The 16,189-nt window shown below is 37.5% G+C and overlaps 1 protein-coding gene across 1 annotated transcript in view; it reads right to left on the reverse strand.

Moving 5' to 3' along the window:
- Positions 1-10,635: 10,635 nt before the first annotated feature.
- The window catches only part of SPTA1 (spectrin alpha, erythrocytic 1), a 181,203-nt gene continuing 175,649 nt past the window's right edge, over positions 10,636-16,189 (reverse strand). The window contains exons 48-52 of the mRNA XM_045841426.1: positions 14,464-14,651; positions 13,246-13,299; positions 12,405-12,551; positions 11,509-11,653; positions 10,636-10,879 (exon numbers count right to left, since the gene is read on the reverse strand). Of these exons, the coding sequence (XP_045697382.1) occupies positions 10,754-10,879; positions 11,509-11,653; positions 12,405-12,551; positions 13,246-13,299; positions 14,464-14,651 (660 nt within the window). The 3' untranslated portion in view covers positions 10,636-10,753. The remainder of the gene's footprint in view (positions 10,880-11,508; positions 11,654-12,404; positions 12,552-13,245; positions 13,300-14,463; positions 14,652-16,189) is intronic.

Consider the following 16,189-nt stretch of genomic DNA (forward strand, 5'->3'; position numbering starts at 1 on the left):
GAAGTCTTGTGGAAGCTCCCTTGTAGATTATAAACTGCTTTTCTCCTGTTGCTTTTTAGTATTCTCCCTCTGTGTTTAACTTTAGTATTTTAATTATGTTGTCTCTTGGAAAGGGCATCTTTGTGTTATTCTTGTTTTTGACTCTTTGCCCTTCCTGAATTTGTATGTCTGCTTTCTTTTTTTATGTTTCAGAAGTTTTCAGAAGTCATTATTTTTAATAGGTGTTAGTTCTTTGTTCTCTCTCTCTCTTCTGGTAACCATAAATTGTGAATACTCTTATGCTTGATATTGTTCCAGTAGTCCCTTAAATTATCCTCATATTCTTTTATTTTACTTTATTTTATTTTTGCTTTTCCAAATCAGTTATTCAGTCCTCTGCTTTATCTAATCCGCTATTGATTCAGTATAATGTATTCTGGGTTTCACTTATTATGTCCTCCATTTATGATGTTTTTTTTTTTTATGGTTTCTATCCCTTTGTGTAAGTTGTCATAGAGTTTACCTATTCTTTCTCTAAGTTCATTGAACATTCTTATAACCAGTGGCTTGAAATCTGTAGCTGGTACATTGCTTGCCTCTATTTGTTTAATATTTAATCTTTTTTTTTGTATTTTTCCATTACCATTTAGTTCTCTTCCTTCCCTCCCCCCATCAATCACTGCACTATTGTCCATGTTCATGGGTGCTTTTTCCTTTTTGTTCAATCATTCCACCTTCTTTGTACACCTGACATCCTTTAGTGATCATCCTGCTCTCCATCCATGAATCTGTCCCCATTTTCCCTACCTCCATTTTCTTTAGATATTTTTCTGTAGTTTTGTTCTCTTCTTTCATTTGGAACATGTTTCTTTGTCTCTTGTTTTGGCTGCTTCCTTGTGTTTGTTCACCTGTGTTTCATAGATCTACTGTATCTCTCGGTCTGATATAGTCATCTGTAGTAGGTATCCCCCGGAACCTAATGGCAGAGTCTTTCATATCACCTGAGCCTGGTGCACCATGGGTGTCTTTTGTGATGGTTTTGTGTGTCCTCCTCTTGTAGCTGATCCTTGATTGTTATTGGCACATAAGTGGGTAGTATTGACCCTCAGGCTTATTGGCTGTGAAGCTTGGCCATAGCAGACAAGCTATTGTGCAGAGGCTAATCACATAGAGTTGGATTTGCTTTAGTGGACCTCTTGTGCCTATTAAGTGCACCCTTTGGATGTGTTATTTTTGCAGCTAACAGTATGGTGTTTGGGGTTGATTTGAAACCAGCAACCAGGGATGTTGGTTTGTGAGTCTCTTGGGAGGTGCTACAGCAGTCCAAGGTAAGCTGCTGCCTTTGTGTGGTCCTGAGCCATTTGGTAGGAGTTACAAATGATTTAAAGTTGGTGAGTGCTCATGTTGAGCTTGGAGGCACCTAGGTTAATCTGTGATGTGAACTGAGGTTAGCTGCCTCTTGTTCAGGGCCAAGGGCTGCTTAGTAAAAGGTATAGGATACACAAAGCATAGCCAATGCTTATTTAGGGTTTTGTACTTTTTAAGAGACTTTAGGAAGGTCTAAAACCTGGGCCAAGGATGACCACTTGTGTGGAATAGCTGCTGAAGAAATTTCAGGACTGTGTGTGTTCTGGATGGAGTGAGGTCTCAGAGAATTTATCAGGGTAGATTGAATGGTATTAGCCAGGGTAATAAAGGTTCATATATGGCACCTGCCTGAACTTGAATTCTGGGGAGGGGGAGGGCTCAACAAGGTAACAATGGTACCTGTCAACAATTCTGTCCCAGAAAGAGTTGCCCCTCTAACCATTTTACTGAAACCAGGCAATTCATTTGTTTCCTATATATTCCTGATACTTTTGAGCTGTAGTGTCTTTGCTAGAACTTAGTGTATGCATACACACATAAATCTACAAATGCTCTGTTTTTTTCTCCTGGATAAAATTCCTCCTGATTTTAGCAGCCAGATATTGTGAAGACTTCTCTTCTAACTACTGGTTCTTTGGGCAGGGGTGACTGGTGTCAGGCTGGAACCCCTTGCTCCTTAGGGGTACCTCCATAGCCAAGCTATCCCTCCTGTTTTATAACTGCCACACATGCGTGTGTGACCAGACCATTTTACTTAATTTCCCCTACTAACACTTCAATTTGGGTTCTTCTTTATATCCTTAGTTACAGGAGTTCTGTTCAGGTAGATTTCAGGTGGTCCTCAAGTTGTTATTCTACAATTTATTTGTAATTTTATGTAGTTGTATGAGGAGGCAATCCCAGCTTTTACCTACTGTACCATCTTGACCAGAAGTCCCTGATATACTGTTTTTTAATAACATTTTTTCTTTAAATATGCTTTTAAACTTCATTGGCATTAACCTATTCACATTATATTATCATATTCTAATCATCTGTAAGATCTTAACTAATATTTTCTTTTTCATTTTTTAAAAACTGTTTTCTTTTTTTATTTCTAATTCATCCTTTTTAAGAATTTATTCATTTCTTTAAGAATTTAAATACCCAAATTCTAGTACTGCTAGCTTTAAAAAATGTTTACATTGCCCTGGCTGGCATAGCTCAGTGGATTGAGTGTGGGCTGCGAACCAAAGTATTGCAGGTTCGATTCCCAGCCAGAGCATAAAACTGGGTTGCAGGCCACAGCCCCCAGTAACTGCACATTGATCTCTCTCTCTCCCTCTCTCTCTCTCTCTCTCTCTCTCTCTCTCTCTCTCTCTCTCTCTCTCCCCCTTCCCTCTCTAAAAATAAATAAATAAATCTTTAAAAAATATTTTTTATATTATTTATGTTTACCACTAACATCTTTATTATGGTCTTTATGCTTTTTACTTTTTGGTTAATTATATCTATTACAAAAAAAAATTTACATTTAAAAAACACATAATTCAATATACAGATGTATCATAGAATTATACATTTCAACCTATATAATTGAACCTAAGTCATCCTCAATAAATTTATTTAAAAACACATATTATGCTTTGAATACTTACTTCTTTTCTAGTATAAAAACTTAAGTCCAGAGAAGATGGAGGCAATGTAGGTGGGAGCTCAACCCACTGCCAGTACACCCAACTGGCACATCTATCCAGTCTTCTGAAGAACAGAATGAAGAGCCAATGGAATCCCAGCTTATATGAAGTTTGGAAGCCAAAATTGTAGAGGATGTTGAAAAACAGATGGTAAAGAGATTGCATTGGGATGGTAAGGTCCCTGGGACTGACTCGGGGTCCAAGGCTGCTCCAGTCCCCAAACTGGCACCAGGCGCCAGGGTAGGTGGTTGTGACAGGACCTTTGGAGGAGAGCCAGATCAGCAATTGTACCTCCACAGCTCCCTCCCCTACCAGAGTAGGGAAGGCAGCCCTGCACCAGGAGAGACCTGGATACTTGAAGTCACCGGGGGAAATAAAGACACAGTGGGAGATGCATGCAGGCAGTATTCCCATGCTGGGACTGTGGTCACTAGCTAGGACCACATGTGATCATTACCAGAGAAATTGGGGAGTTGGGTGTAGGAGAAGGCAGAAGAGTTGGGCTGTTATGGACTCTGACAGGAATAGCCTCTGAAATGGTCAGAGAGTTGGGCCATGTGAAAAGCCAAGAGCTTAAAAATGACAGATGCAAACAAAAGGAACTTACTCAAAAAAGGCTCTCAACCACTATTTAAGGAACCCTCATACAGCAGTGGGGCCAGGGAAGAAGGAGGAGGAGGGGCACAATTTGCTCCTAAACAGGGCACCTCATGGACTGACCATAACGGGGCAGCAGGGATTCAGATGGTAGTACTCTTCCCCAGAGAGACTTAATAGGGGAACTAAGCTGCCCTGAAAGGACTTTGAGAATGCCCAGTATCCAGGCCAGCAAAGGGGGAGGAGGTGAGGTGCAAGTTGTTCCTAATCAGTACACCTCCTGATAGCACAACGTGGTGGATTAAAAGTGCTGTCCTGGTGTAGATGGACAATGGGGGCACTGCAGCACTCTGAAGGCCTGGGCTGGAGGCTGAGCAACTGTCAATATTGCAGCTCAGACCTAGCAAAACCATCCTTGCAAAATCATCCTTGCAAAACAATCTTCACAAAAACACTGGAAAGGAAAAAAGTGAAGTTCAGCCCCCACTTGTGTATGGCATCCAGGAAGACCAGCAGAGCTAGCTTATTGGGTTAAAAGTCAGCAGGAGGCATTTTCTTTTTCTCCAAGAGTGAGAAAATAAGACCTGGAGCTGTGAAAGAACCAAGACAAATCCAGAGAAGGATCACAAGGCTAACACCAATGACTGAGAAACAGACAAATTTCACTTTGCTATGTGATAGAACCAGCATTTTACTATTTTTATTTTTTTATATTTTTATTTCTTTGTTTAACTATTTTATTTATTTACTTTTAGAGAAGGGAAAGGAGAGAGGGAATGAAACATCAACCACATGTGTGGTTGCCTCCTGTGCACCCCTAACCAGTGACCAGACCCACAACCCAGGCAGGTGCCCCAGACTGGAAATCAAACCTACAACCCCATGATTCACAGGCTGTCACTCAATCCACTGAGACACAGCAGTTGGGGAGATATTTGTATTTCTTTTATTTGATTATAATTTTTTATTTCTCCTCTGTTCAGATTTCTTTATTTTGCTTGTTTAATTGCACTGTTTGACTGGTTTTCCTCATTTTCTCTTTCATATTGCATTTTAATTTTTCTTTTTCACTTTACTTGTATTTCAGTAATACACTATTCTTGATTTTTACTTTCTATTTTATTCAGATCATATATTTCTTGTTATATTATTGTTTTTCTTGTATTATTGTAAATAATTGTTGTTCCATATTATTTCAAATACTACACAGCACCTCTCTCTGGTCTTGGACAATTCACTATCTTTCTGAGCTTTATTACTGTTGTCATTAACTCTATTCTCTCACATACTACACCTAGTTTCTATCCTTTACTCCAAGTATATCTCACCATGTAAGCTCTCACAAGTGCTTTATTTTCTGGATTCAGCTCACATTCCTTCTCCCCTCCAAAAAGAGTTTTACCTCTTTTTCCCCTTTATAAAAAGTGGCCAGTTGGGTGAGATATTAGTTATCACTATGCTTCTCCAAAGGATCTCCTATCTGTTCTCTACTTCTTGGTACTTTAATTCCCATGGAATACTCGCCCACTGTCTTAATCCATTTTGCCTACCCCCTGCCACTGATTACATACAAGATAAAGTGGGAATTGTTAACACCAGTAAATCCACTAGAGGACAGAACCCATCGACATAGGAACCACTAACAGGTAAAACTCAAGTATACAACAAGAGAGCAGAAACAAACAGATGAAAGAGCAACCCTAGAACATCCAGGCAAGAAGATCAAAAAGACCATGCCACTGAATCCCACAGAACTCTTACCATAGAAGTTCACCATACAAAGACAGCTAGCAAAGCACAGAACTGGGAATTGCTGAAACAAGCAAAAAGAGTCACCTAGAATGAGGACACAAAGAAAGAACCTGCAATAGAAAGCAATGTAAGACCCCCTACTACAATAGATAAATAAAATGGAGGCAAGGAAACTATCAGAAATAGAGTTTAAAAGAATGGTTATAAGGATGCTCAAGGAACTCACAGACAACTCCAAGGAACTGAGTAAGAACTACAACAGTATGAAAAAGGAAATAGAAACTATAAACAAGAACCAGGAAGACATGAACAATATAATTTCTGAAATTAAAAAGAAATGCCCTAGAAGGAATTAAAGCAGGCTGGATTAAGCAGAGGACTGAATTAGTGAGGTGTAAGACATGGTAGAAAGAAACACACAGGTAGAGAAGTTGCACTAAAAATAGACTAAAAAAATATGAAGACAGCTTAAGGGAACAGCAAGATAACATGAAACACATCAACATTCAAATCAGAGGAATACCAGAAGGAGAAGAGGAGCAAGGGATAGAAATCCTGTTTGAAAAAATAATGAGGGGACACTTCCCAAACCTGGAGAGGGAAAAAGAGAAGGAAGATTAGGAATCAAGATGAGTGCAAAGAGACCTACTCCAAGCCACATCATAATTTAAATGCCAAGTTTTAAAGACAAAGAAAGAACCTTAAAAGCAGCAAGGGAGAAACCAGAAGTGGAAAGTAAAATAAGGATTTTCTCAGAAAAAAAGAAGGCTGAAAGAATACACCTCTACCAAACCAGCAGTGCAAGATATACTAAAGGGACAGCTTTAAGAAGAGGAAGGAAATGAGGGAAAGAGAGTAACAAAGGTACAAAGGGGAAAAATGAGTAAGTTCCTATCAATAATAACCTTAAATGTTAATAGATTAAATGCTCCAATCAAAAGACATAGAGTGGCTGAATGTATAAGAAAACATGGCCCACTTATATGCTGTGCATGAGAGACCCACCTCAGAAAAAAAGAACTGTACAGACTGAAAATCAAGGAGTGGATAAAAAATTTTCCAAGTAAATGGAAAGAAATAAGAAGTGGGGTAGCAATACCTGCATGAGACAAAATAGACTTCAAAACAAAGACCATAAAAAGAGACCCAGAAGGACACTGATTAATACTCAAGGGAAGAATCCATCAAGAAGACATAAACAGAAACAGATATGGATACAATACAGGAGCACCAAAATATATAAGGAAAATCTTAGAGGACTTCAAGAAATACACTGACAGCAACACAGTTGTAGTAGGGGATTTTAACGCACCACTGTCAAAAATACAGATTTTCAAAAAAAAAAAAAACAACAAGGAAATTGTGGCATTAAACAATGCCCTAGATCAAATGGGATTTAGTGATATGTATAGAACATTTCACCCCCCCAAATCAAAACACACATTATTTTAAATGCACATGGAACATTTTAAAGACAGACCACATGATAGAACACAGAAAAAGCCTCAACAAATTCAAGAAAATTGAAACCATATCAAGCATTTTCTCATACCACAAGGGACTGAAAAGAGAAACTAACCTAAAGAAAAAACCCAAAACACTCAAATTCATGGAGACTGAATAGCATGATATTAAAAAAATGAATGGATTAATAGTGAGATAAATGAAGAAATCAAAAAGATTCTGGAAAAAATGAAAATGAACACATAGCAATCTAAAACTTATGGTACACAGCAAAGGAAGCCATGAGAGGGAAGTTCATAGTGATATAGGCCTACCTAAAAAAGATAGAAACATTCCAATAAACAACCTAACCCTACATCTACAAGAACTTGAGGAACAACAACAAAAAAGCATAGGGTGAGTAGAAGGAAGGAAATAAAAATCAGAGCAGAATTAAACAACATAGGACTAAAAGAACAATTCAAAGGATCAATAACTCCAGGAGCTAGTTCTTTGAAAAGATAAACAAAATCGACAAGCCTTTAATCAGACTCATCAAGAAAAAAAAAGAGAAAGGACCCAAATAAACAAAATCAACAATGAAAGAGGAGAGATTACAACTGATACCACAGAAATTCAAAGGATTGTAAGAAATTACTATGAACAACTATATGCCAAGAAATTTGAAAACCAGAATGAAATGCACAATTTTCTAGTAAAATATTACCTTCCAAAACACGATGAAGAAAAAGCAAAAAGCCTGAAGAGACCAATAACAGCTAATGAAATCAAAGCAGTAATCACAAATTTCCAGGCACACAAAAGCCCTGGACTGGACAGTTTCCCAGCAGAATTCTACAACACTTTTAAGAAAGAGCTAATTGCTAACCTTTTCAGACTGTTCAAAAAAATCCAAAAAGATAAAAGACACCCAAACTCTTTTTATGAAGCCAGCATCATCCTAACCCCAAAACCAGATAAAGACACAACAAAGAAAGAAAACTATAGACCAATAACACTGATGAACATAAACACTAAAATCCTCAACAAAATATTGGCAAAACATATCCAACAAAACATTAAAAAGATCATACACTATGATCAATTGAGATTCATCCCAGGGATTCAAGGATGGTGCAATATTCACAAATCAATAAATGTAATACTTCATATAAAAGAAAATACAAAAATCACATGATCACATCAATAGATGTGGGAAAAGCATAACAACCAATCAACTATGAAATTATACTCACTTATAGGTTGTTTTTGATTTTCAAAGAAATAAAATTCTTTTATGACACTGCAATTCCCCTTCTGGAAATATTTTTGAAGAATCCTGGAACTCCAGTTCAAAAGAACTTACGTACTCCTATGTTCATAACAGCACAGTTTACAGCAGCTAAGTGTTAGAAACAGCCCAACTACCATTCAGTGCATGAGTAATGAACAAGAGAACCATAGACAAAGAAACATGGAAGAGACTGAAAGTGACCAGAGAGGGTGGGGGAGGGGAATAATGGTAGAAAGAAGGAGAAAGGACTAGACAAAGAACATGTATAAATGGCCCACAGACATGGACAACGGTGTGGGGATTGACCATGGGAGCAGAGGGTGAGATGGGCAGAGGAGGGCAAAGGGGGAAAAATTGGGACAACTGTAATAGAATAACAATAAAAAAGGATGTAATTAAAAAACAATAGTTTTTAAAAACTGTGGTACTTTTACACAATGGAATACTACATAGCAGAAAGAAGGAAGTCCTACCTTTTGTGACAGCATGGATAGAACTGGAGACTATTATGCTAAAGAAAATAAGCCAGTTGGTGAAAGATAAATACCATATGATCTCACTTATAACTGGACTCTAATGAACAAAATAAACCAATCAGACAAATAGGACCAGAAACATGGAAACATGAAACAGGCTGATAGTTGTAAAAGGCAAGAAGAGAGTGAGGTATGATGGAAGGAAAGGGAATGGATTAGTCAAAGAACATGTATGAATGACTCATGAACATGGACACTGGAGAGGATATTGACTGTGGGAGAGAGAAATGGGCTGGGTGGAGGGGGGAAGGGGAAAATAAATAGGGACAACTATAATAGAATAAACAATGAGAAATAAAATAAACAAATTTCCTAGAGCACTAAACAAACAAAAAGAATCCCAAAACACTAATTCAAAAGAATAAGTATCCCTATCTTCATCGCAGCATTATTCACAATAGCCAAAATTTAGAAGCAGCTCAGGGACCCATCAGCAGATGAGTGGGTAAAAACAAAAACAAGCTGTGGTACATTTACACAATAGAATAGTGCTTGGCTAAAAAATAAAAGTAAAAAAATAAAAAAATAAATCTTACCTTTGTGACAGCATTAATTGACCTGGAAAAATATTATGCTACATGGAATGAGCCAGTCAGACAAAGAAAAAATACCATATGATATTATTTACATATGGACTATAATGAACAAAAACAAAGTAGAAAAAGACAGAGATACACAGAACAGACTGTCAGCTTTTAGAGGTGAGGAACATTGAAGTGGTGGGTAAAAAGCTGAAAAGATTAAGCAAAAAATATAAACCAAAACACAAAAATTCATGGACACAGACAACTTACCAGAGGGAAAAAGATGTGGGGACAGGCAAAAAGGGAAAATGGGGATAAATGGTGATGGAAGGAGACTTGAATTTGGTTGTGAACACACAATACAATATACCAATAATATGTTATAGAATTGTGCATTTGAAACCTACGTGATTTTATTAATCATTGTCATCCCAATAAATTCAATAAAAATTTAAACATAAGATCCACATAGGCACTGGTGGGTGTAGTTCAGTGGATTGTGCACCAGCCTGTGAACCAAAGGGTTGTTGGTTTTATTCCCAGTCAGGGCACATGCCTGGGTTGCAGGCCAGGCCCCCACTTGGGGGCCCGTGAAAGTCAACCACACAATGATGTTTCTCTTCCTCTCTTTCTCCCTCTCTTCCTCTCTCTCTAAAAATAAATAAATAAAATTTCTTTAAAAAAGAATCCATGTAGAACTCAGCAAATAAAAATAGGAAACTTGACTATTATTCTATTTTATTTATGCCTCACATAATATATAAGAAAAATATAATGTTGCCATTTGTGGTAATATGGACAGATTTTAAGAATATTAATCTAAGTGAAATAAGTCAGACAGAAAATGTCAAGAACCATGTAACTCACTCATATGTGAGATATAATACTGAAATTAGCAAATGAACAAACATAAAACAAAACTCATTGATGCACACAACAGTATGGAGGGTGGTGGGTTTGTAAAAGGTATAGAGGGTCAATATATGATGATGGAAAAATATTTTACTTTGGGCAGGGGGCATACAATGCAATATATGGATGATGTATCCCAGAATTGTATACTTGAAATTTATATAATTTTATTAATCAATGTCACCTCAATACATTTAACTAAAAAGAAAAAAATGAAGAACATGACACACCTCAGTAGGGCTTCATTTCCATATAAGCCCCTGATCTTCTCTTCTCCAACTCTATAAATGCATTATATCACCCAAGCTTGTTTTTGTTTTTCAGGTCCTGCAATAAATGTAATACACCCACACACATGCACACTATCTTCCCACCCTCTTTATTCACCTGCCTCTTTTATTCACCAATACTTCCCGCCATGCCAAGATTTTATACAATCTGCCCTGGCTGACATAGCTCAGTGGATTAAGCGCGGACTGGGAACCAAAGTGTCCCAGGTTCGATTCCCAGCCAGGGTACATTCCTGGGTTGCAGGCCAGAAACCCCAGCAACCCCACATTGATGTTTCTCTCTCTCTCTCTCTCCCTTCCTTTCCCTCCCTTCCCTCTCTAAAAATAAATAAATAAAATCTTTAAAAAAAAAGATTTTATACAATCCAATAATAGATGCTTATCAGTTGCCAAAGTAGGAATTGGTGAATCCAACATAGTCATAGCCAGCAGGGTGGCTTCGGCCTCGCGGGTCCACATATTGCTGCATATGTGAGGCACAGAATGACACTTGTTCTGGTGTTAGGGCCTAAAACATAAAAATATATATACATATATATGTATATAGTAATAGGAATTCAAAATAGCCGATTACTTTGGGATTCCAATAGTCCCTAAACTCAGGGAATGGAAAAGCCAAAGGGGGTAGGATTGAGGGTGAAAAGTGGTGGTTGGTGGGGCAAAAGAGAGTGGTGGAGAGAAAATGGAGACAATTGTACTTGAATGACAATTAAAAATTCATAAAACTATTATTTAATTGTTGGAAAAAGAAGAGAAAAAGCTAGTACTGTCGATATCACATACCTTTCACAAAAGTACATAATTTCTAATAAGACCAACAATCTCTTCAACTCAGCTTTTAAGAGTTCCATGTCACTCGACTACACTATTTAACCCATTCTCTTATTTGTCTTATTAAATAAATGGGATAAGAGATATTCTTGAAAACTGAGTTTCAGTTTTGGGATTGACCCTGGTAGTTGTTAGAGATTGACTTTAGGTTTTGATCATGACATAAAATAGTAATCAAAGCAAATAATATATAGAGAACGATAATATCTGAAAAAAAAGTAGTTGGGGATAAGGTAGTTTGCCTTTGAGATGATTAAAATCATTATGATAAGAGCATCATGAGAATGGATAAAATTAGAATCTGACCTGCTTCATGTCTTCTTTGGTAATATAGGCTTTGCCCTCTGCCAAGGCTTGGAAAGCATTCTCTATTTCATCGCTGGAGTTGATGTTTTCTGATTCCTTGTCAATCAGGAATGAGGTATAGTTTTCCAGTGAGACATAGCCTTTCCTGTGGGATAAATAGATCAGAAACTGTGCCCTTTCAACACAAAGGAGAAAACAGGTCCTTTTCTCATTCTACTCAATGTCTCAGAGACAGAAGAAAGCTAAATTTTTCAAGTGCCCCTTTCCACTCAGTTCTCTAAGACTATGATTTATTTGACCCTCTTCCTTATGCCCTTACAACCAAATAAACAGTTTCCTAAGTTTCAACCTCTGTTTCCTCATGGGCCTTTTAGCATGACACACTATATAGAATTTGGATATTTCCCATCAGCACCGGTATCTAGGTACTTCAAACTCTTCAAGTTGAATTGAAGACCTCTATATCTAGTCTTATTTGATCTTGGTATTAGAAAGAATTAGTCCCTAACAATAATGTGATCCCCCTATGATTCTACTACACCCTTATAAGCATATAACAACTTCACCCCCACAAGTTAGTCATCCTTTTCATAAGACTTTGTTCACATAAAAGAATTCTTCTCTCAAGTTCAATTTTCAGAACAAACAGAAATTAAAGTCAAACATGAATGAGGAATTGATTAAATTGAAGAACCGGTGCCTGAGTTGGAGCTAGTGCCATGAACTTCTGAGTTAATCCTGAAAAAGCAAAAGCTTCCCAATTCATTTATTATAGTCTGTATCTTCCTATTCTCAAGATGAGTTAAATTTCATGTTTTACAGACCATTTTACTCTCTGTGTTTGTCCCCTCAAGCTCCATTCTCTGCTATGGTCTGGCCATTGGTCTTCTTCCTACCTGCCTGGATCAACGACATCCAGGAACTTCTCAAACTTTGGTTCAGGTTCACCCTCCTCCACCATGGGCAAGTAGTAATTGAGTCCTCTCAGGCAGGACCGGAAATCTTTGTGACTCAAGCGCCCTGTCAAATTCTCATCAAAGTGTCTAAAGAATAAAAACATCTTATCAAATTCAATAAAGAACCAGATTACAACACAAAATAACAAATTTTGTTGTGTCCACTGGGGATTTATTAGTGTGCCATAAACTTATCAGAGAATTGAGTGGAGAGCTTGCCTGTGTTTCTTATTTATTTATTTGTTTATTGATTTATTTACTTATTTGCCCATTATCATTCACTCCCCTTATACCCTCTTCCACCTTCTCTCCCCTCTAATCACCACACTGTTTCCTGTGTCCATTAGTTCTTTCTCTTTTTTGCTCAATCCCTTCCTGGCAACCTACCCCACCCCAAGAGCTATCAGCCAGCTCTTGATCTATGATTCTGTCTCTCATTTGCTTGTTAGTTTGTTCAGTTAGATTACACATATGAGTGAAATTATATGGCATTTGTCTTTTTCTGCCTGGCTTATCACACTTAGCATAATGTTCTCCAGGTCCACCCATGCTGTCACAGAGGGTAGGAAAAAGCATAAAACATTGAATATAAAAGAATGTATTTTCTAAAGTCCAGGAATCTTATAGGCACATTATAAGCCACAAATCAAAGATGATTAACATATGTGGATCTTCACATAATATCCTACCAAGACACACTGAAGGGGAAAATGTTATTTGGAAATTTATTCTCAATGGTCTGAAAATCAAAACAACCAATCAACTATGAAATTATACTCACTTATAGGTGGTGCTAAATTCCTTCAGTGTTTCCTCACTCACACCTATGGTGTCTCTAAAAGGCAAAACATTAATTAACTAATGAAATAAAACAAAGAGAAGCAAAGCTATGCCACGCGAAATAGAAATTTTAGTAAGCATGCTATTTGAGTCATCTACTTCAGGGATTGGTAAACTATGGTCTATGGATCAAATCCAGTCTGTCACTTGCTTTTGTACAGTCAATGAATTAAGAATGTTTTTTACGTTTTTTAATAGAATGTATTGGAGTGACATTTGTTAAAAAATTTAAATGATTTGTTAAATCATTGCAGCATTATTCATGGTTTTTACATTTTTACATGGTTAAAAACAATAAAAAAGAATGCTTTATTATACATAAAATTATATAAGATTTAATATTAATGTCTGTAAATAAAATTTTTAACAGGTCCATGCTCAGTCATTTATAAATTATAGTAACTCATTTCTCTCCACGAGAGAATCAAGTAGTTATAACAGAGACTATCTGGCTCGGAAAGATTAATATGTTTATTATCAAACTTTTTACAGAACAAGTTTGCTTATCTCTGATGTAGATAACACTGCCAAAATCTATGGAAAACTAAAATTTTTTAAAGATTTTATTTATTTATTTTATTTATTTATTTTAGAGAGGAAAGGGAGGGAGATAGAGAGAGAGAAAAACACCAATGTGTGGTTGCTGGGCGTCATGGCCTGCAACCCAGGCATGTACCCTGACTGGGAATCAAACCTGCGACACTTTGGTTCAAGCCCGTGCTCAATCCACTGAGCTACACCAGCCAGGGCTGAAAAACTAAAATGTTTTAAGACAATTAACTTGTTTAGAAAAAATGAATTATGCTCTTCTGCTCTATGTCTTGACTATTTCATTCATTCTACACACTTTGGAGAAATTTTTACAAAAGGGAATGCTTTCTGGAGAAATTACATAAGATGGTGAGGAAAATTTTAGAATTAGATGTTGACTAGATTGAGAGCAAGGGGAACACTGTCTCTGATTGCATAATAGAATAAAAAGAAACAGTCATTTCTGGGTCAGTAAAGAGAGTGAATATTGGTTCTAAACATCATGAGGATACTGCCTCTGAAGCAGTACTTTTAACCTTTAACCCAAACTATAGCCCTTAGAGTTGAGCTCCTAAAACCTGATAATACCCACACCCTTCCCAGCCCTCTTTCCATAGGTTCTCAATACTTGGCTTGGATCTGTTGCTCCAAGTTGTGTTGCATTCGCATCCCAAGTTGGTAGAGCTGGTCCCACTGCTGTGCCAACCCAATGGTACTGTATTTGATGTCCAGAACCAGAGCCTCTTCTAAGTTTTCTCCTAGATCCTGAATCTTGGTCAGCTGACGCTTCATCCCCTGGATCTCCTTTTGCTTCCTCTAGAAAAAGAGAAGAGAGACAGTCAACCAGGTCACCAATTCCAAACCTAGGGATAGAAGTGAAATATTAAGAACAAGTGGACAGTAATCAGAGGGGTGGTGGGAGGGGAAAACAGGGGGAAAAGGGGGAGGGGTTTTCAGGAACATCTATAAAGGTCACATGGACAAAACCAAAGGGGGACAGGATCAAGAGTGGGAAGCAGGGATGGCTTGGGTGGGGGTAGTGGAGACAACTGTACTTGAACTACAAGAAAAAAGTTAAAGAAACAAACAAAAAAGAAGCAGGCGAGTTGAAGTTTCCTCTACTTGCTTCTTTTCTATTATTTTCAGGAATATTCCTATCCTCCATGAGACATAAATTACTCAGAATAATAATTCCACTTCTGGATTCCTCACTTATAAAAACAGTGGGAATTCCCTCACTGGTGTGGCTCAGTGGACTGAGTGCCAGCCTGCAGAGCAAGGGGTCACTGGTTTGATCCCCAGTCAGGGAACATGCCTGGGTTGTGGGCCAGGTCCCCAGCTGGGGCACTTGGGAGGAGTCACACATTGATGTTTCTCTCCCTCTTTCTCCCTCCCTTCCCCTCTAAAAATGAATAAATAAAATACTTTAAAAATGGTGGGAAGGTTAAGTGATATGGTCTCAGTCATTCTAGTACTCTGTAACATGTAAATCACAGACTTACTAGTTATATACTGCAAATAAAAAAATTTGCATCATGAATTATCTGCACTATTGATTGGGGTTGAGCTATAAGGCCTATTTAAGCTCAGTATTGTTAACTCTTGGATCTCTTTCATTAGCTTGAGAAGAGTTAAAAAAATGTCCCTGTCATTCAGACACATTATATACCAATTTTGGTATCAAGGTCAAGGTTTTTCACCTGGGAGATAATTTCTCCTAAAGAGGGGAGACTTAAATTGGTTATAATAGTGGAGGTTGGTAAAACAACATTAGATATTACAAAGGCTTGCAGTCCTACAAAGATCAATTCTAACATCAGGTTTTTTTCCCCATTTTCCTTTTTTATTAATTTTTCAATTATAGTTGACCTTCAATATTATTTTATATTAGTTTCAGGTGTACAACATAGTGATTAGACAGTTACATAATTTACAAAGTGATTCCCTCAATATGTCTAGTAACCACCTGGCACCATACATAGTTATTACAATATTATTGATTATATTTCCTCTGCAACACTCTACATCCCCATGACTATTTTGTGACTACCAATTCATACTTCTTAACCCCCTCACCATTTTTTTTTACCCAGGTTCCCACCTGCTCTCAAAGCTGGCAACCACCATTTTATTCTCTCTATCTCTATCTATTTTTTTATTATTTTATGCTGATCAAGTACAGTTGTCTGAATTTTCCTCCCAGCACTCTCCCCCACCCCAGCTATCCCCACCTCCCTCCCCTGATTCCACACCCCCTTGGTTTTACCAGTTTTGTCCATGTGTCCTTTATAGTTGTTCCTGAAATCCATTCACCCCTCCCTCCATTATCTTTTCCCATCTCCCCTCTGCTTACC

This window comes from Phyllostomus hastatus, unplaced genomic scaffold (genome assembly GCF_019186645.2).
Source record: "Phyllostomus hastatus isolate PE091 unplaced genomic scaffold, TTU_PhHast_1.1 phas_contig_36, whole genome shotgun sequence".
NCBI classification, from domain to species: domain Eukaryota; kingdom Metazoa; phylum Chordata; class Mammalia; order Chiroptera; family Phyllostomidae; genus Phyllostomus; species Phyllostomus hastatus.